This window comes from Manis pentadactyla, chromosome 7 (genome assembly GCF_030020395.1).
Source record: "Manis pentadactyla isolate mManPen7 chromosome 7, mManPen7.hap1, whole genome shotgun sequence".
Classification (NCBI taxonomy): domain Eukaryota; kingdom Metazoa; phylum Chordata; class Mammalia; order Pholidota; family Manidae; genus Manis; species Manis pentadactyla.
The window spans coordinates 78,488,625-78,510,171 of NC_080025.1; the positions used below are offsets into that span (position 1 = coordinate 78,488,625).

A 21,547-nucleotide genomic window follows, 5' to 3' on the forward strand; every position below is an offset into this window, starting at 1 on the left:
TGCTGGAATTATCTTCCACAGACTGGTCCTAAGCACAGCTCTTGTAGAAGTTTTGAGGTAAAAATTAAGTACTTAGGGAGTAAAAAGTACCAGTAGAAGCAAAAGAAAATGTTAAGCCTGCTAATTCATCAGAAGTGGTTGTCAAGTTAGTAAAGGCCTTGCACGGTGACTCTGCCTACTTTCAAAAGAATTAAAAGCTTCAAACATTCTCATTAACCCAAATTATGGATTACAATAGCACTTTTATAGAAATACACTTATGGCAAGCCCTCTGTCATCTCTTCAGAAAAATATGCATGGACCCTAATTGGCCCTTAAGAAGGCAAAATGACAGAAGCAAGTATTTTGGGGCTGTAGGTTAATTCTTTGAAGTCCACTGCCTAAGTTTATCAGACCAAACCAGCTTTGTGGGAGAAAGCACATTGTCATCGGGGTGGATCACTCACACATGAAATCTGACCCAAAGATTTTTTTAAGTGGCTAAATCTTGTCTAGATTATTTCTGTCTGCCATTTACTTCTATTGGTTTGTGACTCTTTGATGTCGGCAGATGTCTCCTGTCAGACTAGAGAAGTAGTGTATTCATGTGGATTGTCTTCTGCATCCACTAGAGGTCATGGAGCTGCCAACGGTGAGACTCCATCCCTGCCCGCACCCCTGCTTCCCTTGTTTGCTGCTGTGTCTTCTCTGGGACTCAGCTCCCAGTGGTAACAAGCAGGAGCAAGAATGAGAGGTGGGTGGCGTCTTCTTGAGAGACAAGTACTTGGACTTTCCCATTTTTTGTTTCCCAGGGCTGATCATGCTTCTGGATAACAGGGCAGAAGCAGATTATGGAGCTTTTATGAAACATAGTCAGTCACTCGTGATAACCACTGTCAGGTACTAACCATGACAAGATGAAAACAGTGCCTCTCATTCTTTCCTTCTCTCAATACAATTTTTCTGTCTTGAAGAATTTTCTTTGCCTTTTGTGTTCCTTGACATCAATCCATTCATTAATGTGTTCATTTAACAGATAATTATTGAGCATCCCCTCTATGTCAGGCATTGAGCTAAAGGCTGAGTATACAGTGATTAACAACAGTCCATCTTTTCCCTCAGGAGTTTGCAGATGAGTCTGTCTGCCTTCTTCCTCCCTCCCTCCCTCTTTCTCTCATTTTTGTTGTTCATTTTGTGACAGACCTTGTCTCTCTGACACCTCACAACCACCACCATCAACAACAGGGAAGACCTATACTTTCTTGCTTTCCACTTTCAGACTCTGCTGCTCCTTCAGATGTCAAGGAGGCCTGTCAGCCAGCTGACCCCAGCAGTACCTGCCAGCAGTCAGCGCCCTGAGAGGTCCCAGTCCTCAGTTTTCGAAGTCTGGAAACTGATTAATATGCCCAGATTTAATCGAGTTCCAAGTGACTGATTCTTGCTGCCCCGACTTAGAAAACACTGATTTCTAAACCAGAATACCACTTTTCTGATTTACTTTGGGAGATACAGCTGACAAAATAACCAACATCATTCTTGTTCTGTTCTGTCTGCCCTGGCGGCTGAGTTCATAATCAGAAAGTTGCTCAGTGAGCATGAAATTGGAGTCAAGTGACCTGGATGGCACAGAGTGTGCGTGTTATACCAAGCTGACCGGTGGGCGGCACCACCATTGCTACAGCACTGCCATGCCCCTCAAGGACTCTCCCTACCCAGTTTCCAAGAAATGGGCCATAGTGTCATTAAAATGAGGGGAAGTTCCACCGCCCATTGTTGTGACATGCTGGGGGCTGATACTGGACAGATGAACAGAGGGATCCAGATTTGTTATCCTCCAGATCCAGTTTGGAGAATAGCAATCTGTCAAATCCTCAAGCTCCTTGCAATATGAGACTAATCTATTCATATCTGGACTAATGGAGGTTAGATATTAACCTGATTTCCCTCTGTGTGTGTTTTTATGTGTGGTTCTTAAAACTCCTTGGCTCATCAGTAAAGGAACTGGAATGGGGTTTAGTGAGACTTCATGTTTACATTCTTGCCTAACATTCCACTCCAGGAAAACCATGTCCTTCAACAAAGTTAAATTTAAATCTCACTGCCCATAGTGGACCCTTAGTACACCCTTCCCATTCCCAAGCCAAGTGAATTATTCTCTTCTCTCTGATACCACAGAAATTTTCACACTGTAACTTCTGCTTCTGTTACTTTGTGATAACAATAAGTGATCTAGTTGTCAAGTGGGGGCCATTTTTTTTCTCAATTCATCTTATTCATCTTGTATTCTTGGTCCCCAGCAAAGAGTACATCATATAGGTGGTACTTAATGAATTGGATAAATTAATGTCTCTGTACATGAACAATGCACGTAATCATACCAAATCTGTCCCCTACCTGTTTTTATAAACAAAGTCTTACTGGAATACAGCCACACTCATTTAATGATATACCATCTAGTTTCATGCCTCAATAGCAATGTTGAGTAGCTTTACAGAGATGGTATAGCCCACAAACCTAAATTATTTACTATCTGGCCCTTTACAGAAAAAGCTTGCTGACCCCTGGTTGAGAGATCCATTTCCCTCCACTCAGCACTGCTGTGTAAACACTGAAAATGCCTTCGTCTCTGGTTGCTGTTTAGCTAGACTTTATAAAAGTAATATCAAGTACCACAAAAGTAATGATTAAGTTACAGCTGCATGTGATTGCAGTCTTAAAGCTAACACTCTGGTGTTATTGACAACCTGAGTGAAGTTGACTATTTTCTAAATCACATTCTAAGCCACATTGCCAAGTCCTCATTTTGTTGTGCTATTTGAGGGACCTCAGTGGAAAGTAGAATAGAAGAAGTCCCATTAAAATTGGCTAAATAATAAACATCTACCCTCATTTCAGTTAAAATCACAGGAAGTAAAAGGGTATTTCTGGAGGCTTATAAAACAAGTCACATGGCAGTACAAGCCATGGCAATACTTGCCTCATGCCTAGTCTTTGACAGCCTAATAATAAAGTTTTGCAATACAGTTGCAATAAATACAGTTACATAGCAATGGGTGTTTGTTCAGACAAGGTGAAGAAAAGGAACTTGAGCACTATCGGTTTTCTACTCATGACTTCTAGAGATAATTATTCTAAGTTTCTCTGTGGCTATTTTATCTGTGGCTGAATGTGTCAATGCTCATTGTCTGACACAGAACTTGCCTTTGAAAATATTTGCTGAATTTATGTCCTGGAAAGTAGAACCTGGTTTTTCAAAGCCTTTGCATTACACCTTTATATATGTCTGTGTACAGAAATAGTAAATTTATCACTGCTCAAAGGAAGACAAGGTTACATCTAGCTGAGATTGGTAAAGAAGACTTGGCAAAGGATGTAAAATTAGAGTAACCATTGAAAGACTTGGGGGAAAGTAAGGATAGGTAAGGAAGGCACATTCAGGCAGGGGGATGACATTAAGAGAGACAAGCACACATGAGATGAATTGAAAGGAATGGGGCTATCCCAGCCTGCCTAAAGCAGTTTGTTTAGGTTAGTTAGTGTATGCATGGGAAACTGAGCAGGTAGGTAAGTCTGTAGCTCTAGAATCTAAATACCTTAGATACCTTACCATACTACTAGAAAACCACAAGACGCTTGATCAGAGGACTGAAAAGGAAAAGATACCAGGTTTGGGAAAGATGAGTTAGGAGACTGTGGTGGTAGCTTCTGAAGAGGAGCAATGGACAATGGTAGGAAAGAATTACATAAGAACTCTTGAAATGTGAAATAACTAAATACAGGGAGAAGAAAGTGAGGAGGTCAAAACTGATCACAGGGTTTCTAGCCTCAAAAATATTATGGGAGGAGATGATTAACTCATTTTTTAAATAAAGGATGTCATGAGCTCAGGAGAGAAGCCAGGGCTGGGAAGTAGATTTGGGAGTCCTGATGATAAAGAAAGAGATAGTCAAGAGTCTTACTGTAGTGAGATTAAGGAGAATCCCGTCCAAGAAAAGGCCTTAGCATTTAATTATCAAGAGATCATTTATTACTTTTGAAAAAGAAGACAAGGCTGCCAAAGATTAAAGTTGAGGCTTTCAGTCTGAGGGCTTAGATTTCTAATTGCTCATGAAGGTAGCATTGGAGAGATTTCAAAAAGCCTAACAGAAGTTCTAGATAAAGCTATGTAACTAAATAAACAAGCAAAAATATCACCTTTTTCTCTTTTACTGAAATCATACCAATCCAGTGTTGATTTTTATGCAGGCTAGAAGTTGTGATGTACACTAAAAATGTATTTGGTTGATTTAAAATGGGGACAGGCATTATTACTTAATCTTGCCTCTTCAGCTTTTGAAAGCATTTATTTATGTGTTCCTTGGCACACACTTTGGCAAATGCATGAGATAATGATGTGAGGTTGCCTAGCAGCAGGCTCTGTGATGGGCAGAATCAGGCTTTTAGTCCCAAGATGTCCAAATAACTATAACACTAATAGGTTACAGAGTGTGTCCATGTACATTGTCCCATCTGGTCCTCTCACCACTCATTAAAACATCTCCCACTACCTCTAGTTCAGAAAATCATTAGACAATTTCTTTTTTTAACTTTGCACAGTCCAGCCATTAAGAGTTGCTTTAGGATTGATCTGGAAGAGTCCAGCATTTTCTTTGCCTTGGCTTCTATTAAGAAAATTGAAATCTTTTTTTTAAAGTCCATTAGCAAAACCACCTCAAAAGGCATTTGTGCCTTGTCTGTGGATTTTCTTTATGTGTATTTGTCACATCTGTGACTATTTAATTCAGTTATCCAAAGAGTAATGATGAAAATATCTGTAATAAATATTTAAGGCTGGAAGTGGATTTTTTTTGACATGGACGTATTTCTGAATCTTGTATTTCATTATGTACATTTTCAAGGAATTGATTATTGTAATCTGAGCATCATTAACTAAAAATATGAAAAGCTCATTGCTAAAAATCTTTAGAGTGTTTGCCAGCATTCTGTGCTTCTTTAGAGCTTTGAAATTCGACTCCTAAATGAGAACTGTGTGTGCACTTCATGTTTTGTGTGTGTGTATAGCAATTTCTCCTGAAATAAACAAAATAAGCAAAATCAACCTGTAAGGTTAATTGGACACTTTCTCAGGAAGACTTTTCTGTCTCCACTGCATGCCACAAAGTTGCTGGAATTTTTTTTTTATTTTAAAGAGAGAGACATACACAGACAGACACCAGGGGGCGATTAGCAAGGTAGCATTTCACACACAAATGTGCCTCAAATGTAAAACACCCATTGTTAATCAGCTCAGATAACTGGATATGCTGAAACACAACACCAAACGGTATCCTTTGCTAAGTCATTCCAGGTGGAGCCTTAGGATTATCAACCCTGCCCAAGATGTAACATGTCCCAGCTGGTGGAATCTAGCTCTTGAATTTGACAGTGAACTCCATTTGCAAAGCCTCTCCTCTGGCTGGTTTTCAGCGTCACATCAAGTGTCCCCATCAGCCAGCAGCTGCTGCCCTTTAGAGCGCCAGCAAACCTCAAGGAGGCAAACATCATTCATCTCTAGACGCTGAGGAAATTCTGGTATCTTCCACATCACGGGAAGCCAGACAAGTTGTGCTCCAACACAACTTCCAATAGCGACCTTTCAAAGATGCCACTGTTTTACAGCTGACCTCCTGCTTGAGAAGTCCCCCACCCCCACATTCAGCCCTCCTCTGTCTCAGCACTAGCCATAGGCCATGAGCAAGGGAGAGACCAGAAGGGAAGCTTTGATTCTCACTCTCTCCCTAAATCTCCCACACTCCCCGGGGTGACATTCTGTACTAGGCTTGGGAGGTATGGGAGAAGTGGGTTGGGTTGCTGTCAGAAGGCTCTAAAAATCCAAAAAGGCAGGAAAAGAATGGGAGACAGAGCCCAGGCACTGGAAACAAAGAGTTGGGGCCAGAGAAAGAACAAAAGCAAAGTCATATTGGTTCTACTTTGAGTGTAAAAGATGATTTGATAGTGTTTAATTCTTGGTTGGCTTTGTTCATCCAAGTGTATTTATTGGAAGCTGAAACTCTTTGTGACATGTACTGGGTCTCTGTCCATCAGGACCTCTCCTGGCTTAATGTTCCTCAATGTAACTGTGTTTCCTATAATTTAAAAAAAGGCATCTGTTATTTTCTTTCATAGTTTGAAATTGAGGCAAACCCCTTAGATTCAGAGAAACCCTGACTTTTGACTCATGGCTTTTAAAAAATAATAGTAATTGGTCTTTTTCATATATTTGTGTATCCTAGATGGTGCCAAAGGCCCCAAATCACTAAGGGCGTCCAGTTCATTGGTGGCTCAAGGAGGAAAAATTAAGCGGAAGTTTGTGGCTCTGGGGTAAGCACTTCACGATGTAAAAAGCAAGCCCTCTGTGAAAAAAGGATTAAAGGAGAAATTATCTGCTTCCACTTTCTGACTGTGTGCTGTCATTACAGGGCACCTTTGAGAAGGAATTCCAACAAGGGAAAGAAATGGAAAGAAAAGGAAAAAGAAGCCCATAGGCTGTCTCCAGGTAGCAGGTACGGGTGGTAATGAAGAATACAGATTTATCTGTTTCCAAACCTGACCCCCTTTCATTGTTCACCACAATCAGTGGTCAGTATCTTTGAGCTGAAATGATATATCTAGAAGTGAGATGAAAGAAAAATTGCACAATCCGGTTATATCTGTCTTAACTTCAGTTATAGCCTGCACCTGGCTTTGGATATCTCCATTGGCTTAATTGCAAATTTTGGTCACATGAGCAGTTTCAATAAATGCTTATCTAAATACAGCAGCAATATATGTACGAGGTATGTCTGCTTTTTTGCCTGGCTACCCACAGTAGTCGCATCTTCTCTTTCTGTTTAGTCTGAAAGGGTAATTTTGCCTTTAGGTACCTTGTTGGCCTTTAAGACTGTTCTGTCCACATTCATGTAAGAATAACCACCATCTCTTGGTGGACTCAGCTATTTAATTGATTTTTGCAAGTGCCACCAATTATGCTTACTGTTCAAAAAAGACTTGCCCATAGAGAAATGAGCTTTGTACAGCATGCAATCAAGTTTCCCCAATTTTATTCTGAGATTACATAATTTTAAATGTAGGTTTGTAATGGGAGGTGGTGAAGCATACACCAACTCTGAAGTCCAACTGCCCAGGTTTGAGTCAGAGCCCTCCCAGTTATTACTTTTAAAATCTTGAACAAGTCACTTAGCCTATGTGTCCCCAATTTCCCATATGTGAAATGAGGGTAATAACAGGGCCTACTTCACAATGCTAGTGTAAGAATTAAATGAATTTTCATGGAAAGCATTTGTAATGGTACCCGGCCCAGAGGAGGTATTCAAAAATAATAATAAAGATAAAAATTTGCTATGATTCTTATTATTTGCAAGTTACAAAGAAGTTTTACATCTGTCACTTCATTTGATCTTTATAATAAAATTGGGAGAGCAGATAATAATACATACTTCACTGATGAAGAACTTCACCTTCATAGAATTTAATTGATTCGCCCAGGATTATGCAACAGGCAGTTAATGCAACATCCTGTCTAGATGTCTTTCCAATACACCATGGCACTCCAGTTATGTGTGTATCTAGTGACGCTTAAATTTCTTTATGAAACTAGGGAATCCGCTCAATAGCTTAGAATAAGGAAGAAACAGATAAAATGTCATAAGAATAAATGTCAGTAAAATCATTTGGAAGCCACCTATCCATTTTGTAGGTTGTCCCCTGCTCTTTTCTTCTTTTTTCCTCTTTCCTGGCATACAATTTACTGAAAAATTGTACCTTCTTCCTGGGATTACAGGAGAATGGGTAGGAGATGAGAAGGGAGAATTCTCTACTTCTGTGAATCTGGGTTTCCTTTATCCTGTACAATGGAGAAAGGGCAGAGAGCTCTGTTTATATTGAGGTCAACAGGATCAGGCAAAAAAGGCCAAACTATAACTCACAGGCACTCTAACTGTGAAACTCTGGACTGAGAAATATAAAACAGTCTACCTTGTGCCTAAAATTAAGAACAGAAAGCTATCAAATCTATTCAGGAAAAAAACACAGCAACAAGAGCTAATGAAACTGTTTAAAGGAAATAGAGATGCCCAGATACAAGGGGGAGAAGCTCAGACACTTCTGAAGTGACCCTGTTCCCCTTGGTTCCCTGAGCTCCACCCCAAATGGGATCTAAACACAGACATCCAGCAGGGAGGAGAGGGTTTCACTGAATTTCCTCATAGTAGCCGGAGGGCATCACCTCCTTGCATAAATTCCAGGTGAAAAGCAAGCAAATCTTGATTCTGCTGGTGAGTGCTCACCTTACTCTAGGCAGAACTGCAGGTAGTCAAAGGCAGGCTGTCGTCAGTGTGCTGTCAGCTAACACCAGCTTTTGAACCAGCAGCCAGCCAGGTTTCTGGCTTGGCCACCAAGTCAACTCTGTATTTTTAAAACCTTAACTCTGGTTGCTTTTGTTTCAGTAACCACAAATAGTTCCACATGTGCCAATGCTACAAAATGGTTTTCAGTTAAGTCATAATTTTGTAACTATTTGTAATTCCAGTAGAATTTTGCAGGAGTGAAAGGAATTCAAGTCATTAAAGCAGCAGAAGAAAAAGGGAAGGACAGGGAATTTTTCTGTTTCACAAAAATGATTGAGCTCTCTCAGTAAGCGGTCAAGATGAATCAGATCTGATCACAGCCTCTGTTCTCCAATGTAGATTGATAATGGGCCCAGAATCTTATAAACATACTCCAGGAAAAACAGAGGTACTGCCCAGGGGGAGCTTACTGCAGCTGAGCTCACTTCACAGGCCCCAGAAGTCAGTGGGTGATGAGCTCTGCCAGGGCCGCAGTGCAGCTGGGAGGGGAACGGCAAATAAACTCATCCTCCCTGGGAGGCTGTTTCAGGAAAAGGAGGGGATGATCTACCCTCCAGTTGGTAATCTTACCTCTTAGGCTTTTCATCCAGCTCTTACTAGGTTGTAAAAATTTGATGAGGTCAACCAATCAGTTATAACCTGAGGCTTATTGGGCTTTAAAGAGGCAAGACTTTTGCCAAGTCTGGTCATGGTTTTAGTTTTTTCCTTTCTGAAGAGTTAAGAGTTTACTTTATTGTATTCCTTGTAGAGATATAGTGACTCAAACACATGACCAACATGAAATAGACAAGATTAAAATAACAATAGCAATAAATAAACCCTTCAAAGAAATAATGGCTGAGTTCTGTCCTTTGCAAATATGCGCCCAGTGAGCATTATGATTTACGCAAGCGGCAGGGCAGATAACAAAAGCTGCAAACACTTAGTTGGCAGAACTTGTTCATCCCTGAAATGACACACCAAAGAGTAAAATAAAATACTTCATAAATACTAGATTAAGTAGCCACTAAGGTTGGAGAAGTGGCTGCTTTGGAGCACTGTGGAAGAAGCTCCCAGTTCAGTCACTGAGTGGGAAGCCTTGAGGTCAGATATGTGCATCTCAGAGCCAGGCTGGACGGCAGCCTGTGGGAAAATGACAGGGAGGGAGATGGCAGTCCTCTGCGGAAGTGAATTCACATCCACCTTAAGAGTGTGAGCAGTTGAAAAAACACTGCTGGAATCCAAGGTTTCATCCTGACACAAGGTGCCCACGTGTAAGTCTCTGAATTCCTTGGACCTTGGATTCCTACCAAAAAATAAGTGAGATGCAGTAAAACTACAATGGTCTCCAACATCCATCCATCCATCCCTGTCTGCACTAGGCAGTATGGTAGCGTCTAGTCAGATGTGGCCATTGAGTATGAGAAATGTGGCTAGTCTGTATTGAGATATCTTGTGGGAGAAAATGCATGCTGCCTTTCAAAGGCATAGTATGAAATAAAAAGAAAGTGAAGTATCTCATTAATGATTTTATAATACTAATTACAATTTGAAATGAAAATATTTGAAACCTTGGGGTTAAAATTGCTATAAAAATTAATTTTACCTTTTTTCATGTGACTACTAGAAAATTTTAATTTATGTGCATGGCTTATATTTGTGTTGGACAACTTTGATCTGTATGATTCTCTGAAAACCAAATCCTCTTTTCATTCCTAACTCATTATTTAGTTCTATAAATTGGCATGTATTTGTTTTTTTCTTTATTTTTAAAAATCTATATCTAATCCTCTTTGTTCCAAATGTAGTTTGTTTATACACAAAAGTACAAAAGGTGCAACTGTATAATTTATTTTCAAAGTAAATTGAATAGGGAAAAATAAGATAAAGCAAAAAGTAAGATTGGTGCTTAAAATACTCTATCTTCAACAATACCTGCATAGTAAATATGACAGTGGCCTTCAGTAAAAGCCAAGAGCATAATTTCATAGTGGTTAAGAGCCTGGGTTCAAATCCCAGCTCTGCCACTTATCTTGGGCAAATTACTTGACCTCTCTGTGCCTCAGTTTCCTTATCTGTAAGACAGAAACTCGCATACCTCTTTGGGTCACTGGCAGGATTGAGAGAGTCCCATTGTGCACATTTTAAGTCCTTAATAAACATAAACAGCTATTGTTATCATTATTAACATTTAAAACAATTCCAGTTAGAGGGACGTAAAGCAAACTATTCTCCGTAGGTATTTTTGCTAGCAGTTTTATTCATCCAAAGTTGATTTTGGTAATATCTTGAAGAATGAAAGCGCTTTGTGGAATATAATTTAGACTCTGAGAGAAATCATGGCTCTATGGTGAGTTTGAGATCATTTCCATGACAAGTGCCTGAGGACAGCGCTGGCCTGTTGCAGAGCCAGGTGAAGAGAGTCCCACGGAGGCACAGAGAGGTTAAGTAACTTCACCTGGCCTGTTGCAGAGCCAAGCTGGGGTGAAGACACAGCCACCCAGCCTGGTTGGGGAGCAGGGTGAGCACTGTGCTTGAGGAGAAGAACACCTCACTTCTGACTGAACCTGACTCATGGAGGCACCCCAGGGAGGAGCCACAATTTTCCTTAAAAAATTAGGTTTTACAAAACAAACAAAAATGCAGTTGTAAATGGCTAGCAGAGAATGGCCATTAGAGAATGGCAGAATAATGTGAGCCCAGAACATTTTAAAGCCTGCACCACCACGCGTCTGCGTGGCCACAGACAATGATGTCAGCGCGCAGGGCAGTGCCAGTGGTGTGACTGACTCCACAATATAACTTGTGTGGGTTCTTCCCTCCACTTGATGTTTTTCATGTCCAGAGGTAGCACTTTGTTCTTAAAAAGAGGATTTGTTGGTGAGGGATGTAAATTAAAGAGTAATTTATTAAAGTCTCCAATTTTAAAACCTCACTTTTTTTGAGTTTCCATTCAACTTACAAATCTTGTCATTTTATTTATACATCTAGTAAAATTTACATAAAAGCTGTCACTTTCATGGAAACCTCTGAGTATATTAGTCTCATGGAGCAGGCATTCCCCTATAATTGTCCTGTTTTTAGCTGCGTTTATAAATTTAATCTACTCAGTTTTCTTTTAAAGTCCTTCCTAATGCCTAAAACCTGACAAGCTTATATGCCTAACATTAGTCAACACTTTTCCATGCTTAAAAAAACTCTCAAAAATCTATTAATTAAAAGAACTGCAGGGACGCTAAACATCCCAATATGCTTATTGTCAAGGTGGTTATTTTGCATTTTAATCCGTTAAATCTGAAATCAGTTAAATATATTAAGATAAAATCAGTAGACAAATTCCTCAGGTTTCTAATAATACAAATCTTCTTAAATCCTAGGCAATTATATTATTCCTAGCCTTAACCTTTTTGTTTTAATAATACAAATTTTATTTACATGACCATCTTGTTGTTTCATTTTAAACCTTCACCAGTATGGGGGAGACTCAGTGAGGGAAGAGTTTCTCCATCTCAAATGAGTATAGAAGAGGAAAACTGTCCTTTCTCCTCTACCCTCCTAGGCTCTCTGGCTGGAGCCCTGTAAATCAGACTGACAAAAGATAGATTAACAACAGAAAAGAACACAAATTTAGTTAATATAAATTTTATGTGACACAAATTCATCATAAGAAAATGAAAACCCAAAGAACTGGGGTTAAGCCTGAGCATCTATCTCTATACTAGGTTTGATGAGGAGTAGAAAGTCACGGAAAAATGTGATAGGACTAAAGGGTAGAAGCTAAACATAGTAAACTGGGGGAAACAGCAAGAATTGTTCATGTGCTCCGATTCCTCTTGGTGTCCCTCCGCGTATAAGATAAGGAGACCTCTCTCCTTCAAGTACAGGGAGGGAACCTCTCACTTGAGGGTCTTATGAACCTGCTTCAGGGGAGATGGGAGAGGTCAGAGAGCCCCTTCTATACCTATTCTCAAATTTCTTCAGTTTAGAATATTCAGTACACCAAGGTGTCATATTTTGGGTTAGTCCTGAACCCCGTCACAAGTTAAGGTTGAACACTCCACAGTGACTATCTCAGATGGGCTATTGGTTATTGATCAGAGACTTAGACCATAACTCAGGGTCTGGAAGCAGGATATACCCAGGGTAGATGCCTAAGCTGCAGATGGACACCTGCTTGTGATAACTGTTATCCGTTAGGTCTCTCCTTTCAGAAGGGTTGGCTTTACAACCTTTCTTCTTGGTGGATGTTAGAACCTTACAGAATTACTTCATGTGATTTGAGTAAGTGGAAGTATGCAACCCTTCCTGTGGTTGCATCTAACTTTCTTCAGTTAACCTCCCATACTACCTACTTGTGTTCTATATTGTTTGCCTTTCCTGTTCTGGCAGTTCCTACACTCCTAATTATATTTTGATGACATCCAATAAAGGTCTGAATACTTGACACATCGTGTATTCAAAGTTAAAACATAGCAAAAAAAAAAATCACCATGGAATATTTACCTAAGCAATGTGATTTTGGAGTGCAGCCCCTGGATAAGCTGGTTTCAAGATGTATGTAAATGAGTTCATTGCTCTGTAGAGCCATTAACTATAAACCATCTAATGCCAGGAACAAACAATTTCTCTTCCCCCTCCGCCCCCCCCCCCACCAAATCCATTAAGTGTTCATTTCTCCCTATCTTGGTCTTTCAAGGGGACTATTAAGGATCTATATGGAGTTTATGCACCTTAGCCCATAACCTGCCCTCAGAGTTAAAAATGTTCAGAGGGAGGAGAGGAGAGAGAGGAGAAGAAGAAAGGCAGCAAGGAGGGAAGGAAGAATCTGTTGTTATTAACAGATTTCTCCACAAAGTGAAACTATGAGAGTTGTCATTAATAGAACAACTGTTACCAAACCATCTCTGCTCCTTTCATAAGCCCAAGAGTTCAATTTATCCAGAAAAAAAAATTGGCATTTATTTTATGAAGCATATCTGGTAAGCTGAGAGGTCTGTAATTTTAAAGTAATGGAGTTTGCTTTTTTAAATGAATATTTTCTAGGTCCAGGCAGATAGGAAGCCTGACACTGTCGGGTTCTTGAAGGACGCTAGGAAACACACCGAGTTCCCAGCAGTTAATGGAGTGGTAGAGTCACGGATGTACAAATTGCTGAGCGGGACAGGATACAGCCTCAGCAAGGGCACAGCCAGACCTCCCGGAGACCCGGTACATACTTTTCAGAACACCCCAGGACCTGGTGGTTTTCAGTTGTGACAATGGTGATTGTCTCCTTAGGACTGGGCTTTCATTGCTTTTTATGTGATTATTCCTCCATTCTTTCCATCATCTTGGTGTGTAAAGCCAGAGAAGAAAGCCTCTGTTTATCAATCACCCAGGATCACCCGAGACTCAGCTTCCATGACCTCCTTCAGCTCACCCCGTGGCCTCCAGACCTGTCTTCTTTGCTACATATACAAGTCCTCATGGAATTATTAGCCTTTCATATTCTTATGGCAGTGAGAATTTTAGGAAAGATATTAATGTTATGTAGTCTTCAGGTTTTATTTGAAATGTCGCCTGCCCAGGATCTGAACTACCAAAAATCCTTTCCAAGTAAGGCATTAGAATGGTAACAGTGAAGCAACGTATTCTTACTTTCTGCCTATTAAAAACATAAAAAGGTGGTGGTGGTGATTGTAATAAAAGTATTCTTACAAAAGCGGTTCACTTGAGAATAGGACAAAATAATTATGCTCTCATTAACTATGGCCTGTTTATAAACTCTAAAACAGTATCCATATCCTTAAGCCCTCTGTACCTTATTTGAGTTATGGATGGAACTCTAACTTTTCCCATGTTAGTTTGATTAATTCATTCCGAAATATATACCCAGTGGGGGAAAAAATCATCATGTCCAGTTTATGTGAATATGCCTAATTGTAAGAGTGTGGGACTACAGAGAAATACTTTTGTTTCTGCACAGAGCTTTCTGAGCATTTTTGCTGGAATGATGATCTGCACTAAAAGACAGGCCTGAGAAGTTAGGACTGGATAGATAGTGAGAACTTGAGAGGGATTTACCTCCCAGAGGTAGGAGCTTATGTTTCCCAGGAGTGGGGTTGAGACCCAGCTCCATGGAGGCGCTCCAGGGTTGTGAAACTGGAGACAGTAGTTGTATTTCCTCCTAAGATACGTATTACTTTCCAAAAGGTAAGAACCCCAAATCCTTCCCAAGTTAAACGTGTACATTAAGAAGAAAAGACTTCTGTCTCTCTCTCAGTGGGGAAAGGGCAACAGCTATGCCTCTCCTCAGAACCATCCAGATTCATAGTGTGTGGCCGCCTCCCCTACAGTGCAGACAGTGTAAGATGGCAACTGGTTCTCATTGTGTCACCCTGGAAAGAGGAAATTAGGGCTTGGGGAGCCAGTGCAATAATCTTCCATAAGTAATAACCTATTCTGTTCCACAAACTTCATATTTACATTCAGGGGAGTATTAATAAATACAGATATTAAGAGCTTTAAGAATCAGCTCAGAAATATATTAAAAGATAAATTCCAGGCCAGCTCTTTCCTTCCACTCCCCCAGATTCTAATTGACTAAGTCTGAGTGCCCAAAAATCTATATTTGAACAGTTGCCCCAGATGGTTCTGATCAACTTGGGGAACACTGCCCTGGTTCATGACCCAGAAGTGTAAAGTGCTTCTTCCAGAAGCATGCCTCTGCTAGCATGCTTTCTTAAGTTCAGTTATTGGACCCCCCACATCTTTTGGTAGTAAGTAGGTGGATTTAAGGATATAATTTTTTTTTTTTTTAGTTTAAATACTGGAATGAAAATGAAGATTTCTTTATCCTTGCAGGGACCTTTTATATTGTTGTTTTAAGGAAACACACCATTAAAATCATCACATCTTCTGGGATCTTTATTGTGACCAACCATTTTACTCACCTAGCCTACAGTCTGAACATTCTTCCAGAACTTCAATGACTTCTCCATTCTCTTTATCATTTTTATATTCCCTTTACATTTATATATTGCTTTATAGTTTACAAGATGCTTTTACATTTATTGTCCCATTTGATTCTCACAATATTCTTTGGAAAAGAAACAGGAATTATTAGGAATTAACACTATTATGTAAGTTTGAAATATATAATATTTCAACATATTTGAAATGAGATATGAGAAGATTCAAATCCAGTGTACATGTGGGACATACATTGTCTAGCTATGGTGTAGAGTCACCTTTAAATGAAAGGGAATCTCTTTGCTGTCATGGCATCAACAGTTAACAAATAACAGACATTGTATCAAATACCATTTGGACATATTGAGGGTAACCTCAAGGATGCACAGAAACTACTGCCTGTTCCTGCCTCAGTTTCTTATCATTATTTTTCTCTAACCAAAAGAGAAATATAAATATGCAGGTACCTGCATTAAGAAAAGTGTCTGTTTTCAAGCTGTGTTCCTCAAATGCCTTTGAATCCTTTAAATGTTAAACAATAAGCATAGACACATTTATACTTTTACATTGTCACACATATATTATGTCATTTAATTCTTAAACACATAGGAGATACATGAAATATCCCCCTTTTACAGATGAGGAAATAGAGGCCAAGAGAAGGGCCATAAGGCCAAGTATGAGGTGACAGATCTTGGACCTTCAAGCAGAGTATGAAGACTTCTGGCCTGGTGCTCCTTCTATGGAAAGGCACTATGATTTTGATGAAAAAACAGCCAAGTGTGTGTTTTGCTTCAAGTATCATGAACCCCGCAATTTCCAAGTTATTTAAATTAAAGTCTCAGACCCTTGGACACATGAATTCAGAGGAGATGAAGGAAGAATGCTGGCTATGAGCAAATGTCACCAGCAGTGAGGCACCGATAAGTGACTCAAACACAGGAATGCTGTGATGATTAACCTAATAGGAGTTTCTAAAGGACTGTGTCCCTCTCTAACTTTGACTCTTCCTTATATATTTATTAGGCACATTTCATAAAGAATTCACATTGGCAATACTGATATTCAAAAATGTTGATCGTTGTTATAGGATCTGTTTATATGCTGGAAAAAAAAAACCCATTAAGATCAATGTTCTAGTCAACAGTGCAAAATTTTTCCTCTGTCTCTTGGGTAGAACAATTTCTCAAACTGATACTTCAAACTATATTCAGAGTCCTTTCAGAATTCAGCTCAAAACATTTTACATGTGCCCTTTTTTTGGCTAACACACCCATTTTTTTTATAAAACAGGATCTTCAGAAGCAGGCTGGAACACTGGAAACTGAAGCCGTCCTCCGCAGCTCCGGCCTCCACTCTCTCACCTTGCGTGCCTCTCTCGTGGTTTAACGAAAGCCGGAAAGGATCCTATTCCTTCAGGAACCTACCTTCATCCCCAAGTCCCCTTCAGCCTTCTCCTGAAACTCTAATAGATAAAAAGAGGTCCAAGGTAGAAAACACATGGATTAAAAAAGCAAACAAGAAAACCCCAAATCCTTCCTCTTCTTCAATCTTGGAAAGCATTCTCAACTTGTGTGTATGCTCTGGACCCAAGAAACCAATGTGATAACACTGCAATAAACAATGCATGGTATTTGTGTGGGGAAAAAGGAAGCCTCATTTAACCATTACCTTCTTTAATACTGTTCCATTCCAGCTTATACGTTAATCTTTGATTTGCCTGTCTTTTCACATATAGCTATTTAATCTCAGTTTGACAGTTAAGCCATGCTGGGAAAGATGCATTTGAATCATGGAACAGTATGATAGATCTGTTTACCAAGTATTCCACTTTAAATTACATTACAAGATGATTTTTTTGCTGTGCTCTTCAAGATTTACTGGAAAATAAATAAATTTGAGACTGAATATGTGTTCAATATATCTAAATGAAACTCTTTAAAACAAACCAATGCTGACATAGCACCGTTAACTTAGTTCTTCTTTTAAATCAAACTTCCATGTTGAAAAACTGTTTTAATTCTACCACCAAAGTTTTAACTGTTGCAGAATTAGGAACTCTATGCATGGATGTTATGTTTTTAAATGCATGATGGTTATTTCCAGCATGACGCTGCAAACCTTACCTAACATTTTATTGAAACACGTAGGGTGGCTAACTTTCACGTGTTGTTTGGTCTTCTTTTATCTATGTTCACTTTTCTTTCTAAAACAGAAATGTGTGATTAATGTTACTTGAACTTAATTCTTTTCTTGAGGTCAACAGCTCCCAGGGGATTGACAGGGTTTGGGGTTGTTTCTTCAATGACAAAACCAAATGGCAAATGCGTGTTAGATGCTCTCCTGCTTAAAGTGTTCTAGCAGCCAAGCTCCATGTGCTCTGATTTAGTCTCCTTTTCTGAAGTTTTAGCAAACCATGGAGTTTGTCTGGTACTGAATTCCCCAGCCCTGGCATGGTATTTATTTTTGACAACCAACTAAACCCAGGGTGGGGGCATCTAATGGAAAACTAACAATCCCGATCCTCAGGACATGAAATATGAAACAAGATGGTGTTGGTCACGTGCTTAGAGTTCCTAGGAAGCCAGTCATTCTAGAGTTATTAGCAGAAGTTATGACAGCAATAGACCACTGTGGTCCTGAAACATGTTCAGTATTGTTTCTGAGAAAGCTAAACATTATTTGAACAATGCTACCATTATCTTCCATTGGAGAGACTTCAGATTTGGTTTAAATGTTTTCACAATGCAGTTTTATAATTATTGTGAATGTATTTGACTTTAATATCCACTGAACATTTTAATGACGTTCTGGGGAAATTTAATTTATACACCCTCACCTTCCCACCCCCAGGTGATTATTAGGAAATGTGTATCTGTTCGTGCTGCAGCCACTTTAGTCCTCTACTAGTGCTGTGTGAAAGTTGAATTTTAGCATGTAGCTAGTAGTGTTTTGTCAGACTGTGACTTCCACCAGAACTCATCAGCTTGAAGGTTACATCCAGGAGAAGATCTGCCATTTCTCACAGTATTTATCACGGCCAACGGCAAGTGATCCTTCCCCGGGGGTACTCAAGCTACCTTTCTAATATGGATTGCCATCTGTTCCTAATAACTCAGGCTCTCCACACCATCTTGTATTTTTACTTACACTGTTACTCATCACAATTAGGGTCAAAGAAGATAGGCTTATTAATATTACTCCTCTAAGCAGTTGCAGAGGAGAATGAATGCTATACCCTTGAAGAAAGAAGAATCATTTTTCCAAAACCCCCATCCTTTTGTCCGGTGGAGAGAGCCTCCAGAATTCCCTATCATCTGCAAAAGGCACAGCGTTCTCATCCGCTGCTTGGTTGAAGGTCATTACCAAACCAAATATGAATTCTTTCTAGATTCCTTTAAAAGAACCTTTTTGAGAACTTGCAAACACACCTACCTCTGGTCATTGTGTCCATTTAACAGTGAGCTTCCTTTATTTTTGCAGAATTTTACCTTCAATGATGACTTCAGTCCTAGCAGCACCAGCTCGGCAGACCTGAGCGGCCTAGGAACAGAGCCCAAAACACCAGGGCTTTCTCAGTCCCTAGTGCTGTCGTCAGATGAGGTATGCCCGTGGCACGCACCACACAACCACCTTCTCAGGTCATACATTTAACCCAGAAGCTATCACCAGGAAAATGTTTCCAGGTGGATTTTGCATATAAATCCTCGAGACCATGGTTTCATTATTGATATGAAATCTTCATGATTTCTCTTCCTCTGTCTCAAGATGAAAGCTAAGTGTTGTTTCTGAGCCCCTGTAAGCTGTCTGGGGACAGCCTTTCTCAGTTTTAAATGGATGACTAAGCAGCAGATGAGGTGGGAGACTGGGCACTGGAGAACAAAAGTAGGGAAGAGCTCAGAAATCACATGGGAGTTTAGAGATTCTCCATTCCCTCTCCTCTCCTTCCCCGTCCTCACCCCAGCCAAGGTTCTGAGGTTCCCTTGAGTAGTAGCTGGCTCCAGATTAAAAATCGCTGTAGCAGAGAGGGGAGAGGTACAGGTCTGATAAGGAAGGAAACCTGGGTAAGAATCACTGATTTAGAAGCCCAGGTCACATTAGTATTGTGAGGAATTCTCAGCAGATAACTGTGTAAACAAGCAGGAAATGACTTAGGGACTGAGTTAGTGCCCCAAGAAATAAGCAGAGGGAAAAAGTGCCAGTATTCGGGATGGGGAGGGGTAGAGAAGCTCTGTAAGTAAAGATACTTTAGCTCTGAGTATTTTTTCTTAGTTATTTCTTTCTAACATGATTTTTGTTTTGTTAAACTTTTTTCCCCTTAAAAAACTTTTCTGCCCATATATCCTTCAGGCTTGGCGTGATTTTAATTTTATTAAAATTTTGTACTGTAAATGTTGTGTCTTCTGTTTCTATAACACTTCTCTTTTTGATTCCTTTGTTGCTCCATCACTCAGAGCCTGGATATGATAGATGACGAGGTGAGCTGTCAGGGCGCTGTGTTTGGTGGCTGTGTGCTGTTGTGTGAGCCTTCTTTCCTCTCTGCCAATGATTTAAAAATCAAGCCATACAAGAACGCTTTCCTCTGCAGTGGAGGATTTCCTTGTGTTAAATGGTTTCACCCTATGCCCTTGTCTGTAACTTAGTTAAAAGATATTCCTGAGTCAAGAGGCTCTCCAGATTCTACCTCCAGAGGCCCTTGGTGTGGCCCCCATCACCATTGCCTTGACACAGTCCATCCTGTTCCACCTCCTTCGCCCGCATCTCGGCTTCCCCCGCCGCCTCTTCTGTGTGCCCCACATGAGCCACCCCGGTGACTCCTGGCTCTCCTCCCAGGCCTATCATCACCTCATCTCCTCTCAGCTCAGCGGTTCTAGGAACCCAGCTGCCCTTTGCACTGAAAAGTAATGTTCTGCATTGGGCAGAGCCCGAGGTCTGGATTAAACCACATGCTGTTGAGCTCTACCACTTACTAGCTGGGTGATCTTGGATGCATTTATAGACTTTCCACCTTCTTCATTTATTAAAAGTAATTATGGATATTCCCTGCCCCACCTTCCTCATGGGTTCACCTGCAGCTCAAATGAAATAATGGCTGAAATTTCCCCTAAGAATGCTGGCGGATTAAGGCTCTCCTTTTCTAAGTGAAAGAGGCCTCACTGTTTTTAAACGTACGTTTACATATCTCTAATGTCTTCTCAGAGACTAAAGGCAGAGCAGTGCATTGATTGCACACAAAGATTAAAGGAGTACTTGCTTTCTGCATCTGATAACCTTTCCAAAGTGCTGTAATGAAAAAGCTTGCAACATTAGCATGTATTTTCCAATATTAAACTTCCTACATTAATAATGCTGCTTTATTTGGGGGAATTTTTAATTTCCAGAAACCTTTTTCAAAGTAGGTAATAATTACGTGTATGTTACACACACCACTAGAACCAGGTGCTTCTCATTTTATGGTTTAAAAATAAATGTGGCTCTAAGCAGGCAAGAAATTCCTTTTCATAGCATCATAGGCCATGCTGAGCCATAGAATTTCAGTCCTTTAACAACACTGCGTAACATTCCTACCTCAGATCCTTGATGATGGACAGTCTCCCAAACACAGTCAGTGTCAGAACCAGGCCGTTCATGAATGGAGTGTGCAGCAGGTTTCTCACTGGCTAGTGAGCCTAAATCTGGAGAAGTATGTATCTGAATTCAGTGCCCAAAACATCACTGGAGAACAGCTCCTGCAATTGGATGGAAATAAACTTAAGGTAAAGAATTATATGTCTGTGTTAGGTTTCCAGGTATAATTTGTATCACTCATAACACCAAAAATGTTTTCATTAGATAAGAGCATTCAGCATACCTGAGAGGTAATTCTCATCAATGCTTGAACGGACATTGAGTTATTTCTGAGTAGTAAATGAAGTTTCAGAAAGATGTCAGGGGTTCTTGATTAAACAGTAGGCTGCTGAGCAGGAGAGCTAGGGACTCACTTCATTGCCTCCACCTAGCAACACATGGTCCATGTATTAACTCTACTTACTTCCTATGTAATGTGAGTTTTAATAATGGCCAATGTGGACTTTCATCACATTAAGAGTTAAAACCCAGATGCATGAATCGTCCGTCCCTTTTTTATTCATTTCTCTTTCCCACTGACCCTTCCCTGCACATCAGTCCAAACCCAGGTGAAGTACTTTCTTCCCCACGTACATGTGGGCTGTGTCCTCCCTCCCCTCCATTGTGCTCTCATTTTCACCCGTCCT

At 40.1% G+C, this 21,547-nt stretch overlaps 1 protein-coding gene across 11 annotated transcripts in view; it reads left to right on the forward strand.

Moving 5' to 3' along the window:
• The window catches only part of PPP1R9A (protein phosphatase 1 regulatory subunit 9A), a 337,367-nt gene that overhangs the window by 308,735 nt on the left and 7,085 nt on the right, over positions 1-21,547 (forward strand). For 5 of the 11 annotated variants that reach the window (XM_057504534.1, XM_036894441.2, XM_036894440.2 and 2 more), the window contains 6 exons: positions 6,252-6,339; positions 6,438-6,521; positions 16,587-16,782; positions 18,777-18,896; positions 19,748-19,771; positions 20,867-21,049. In XM_057504534.1, coding sequence (XP_057360517.1) covers positions 6,252-6,339; positions 6,438-6,521; positions 16,587-16,782; positions 18,777-18,896; positions 19,748-19,771; positions 20,867-21,049 — 695 coding nt within the window. The remainder of the gene's footprint in view (positions 1-6,251; positions 6,340-6,437; positions 6,522-16,586; positions 16,783-18,776; positions 18,897-19,747; positions 19,772-20,866; positions 21,050-21,547) is intronic. The other 6 variants (XM_057504527.1, XM_057504529.1, XM_057504531.1 and 3 more) reach the window with 4 other exon arrangements.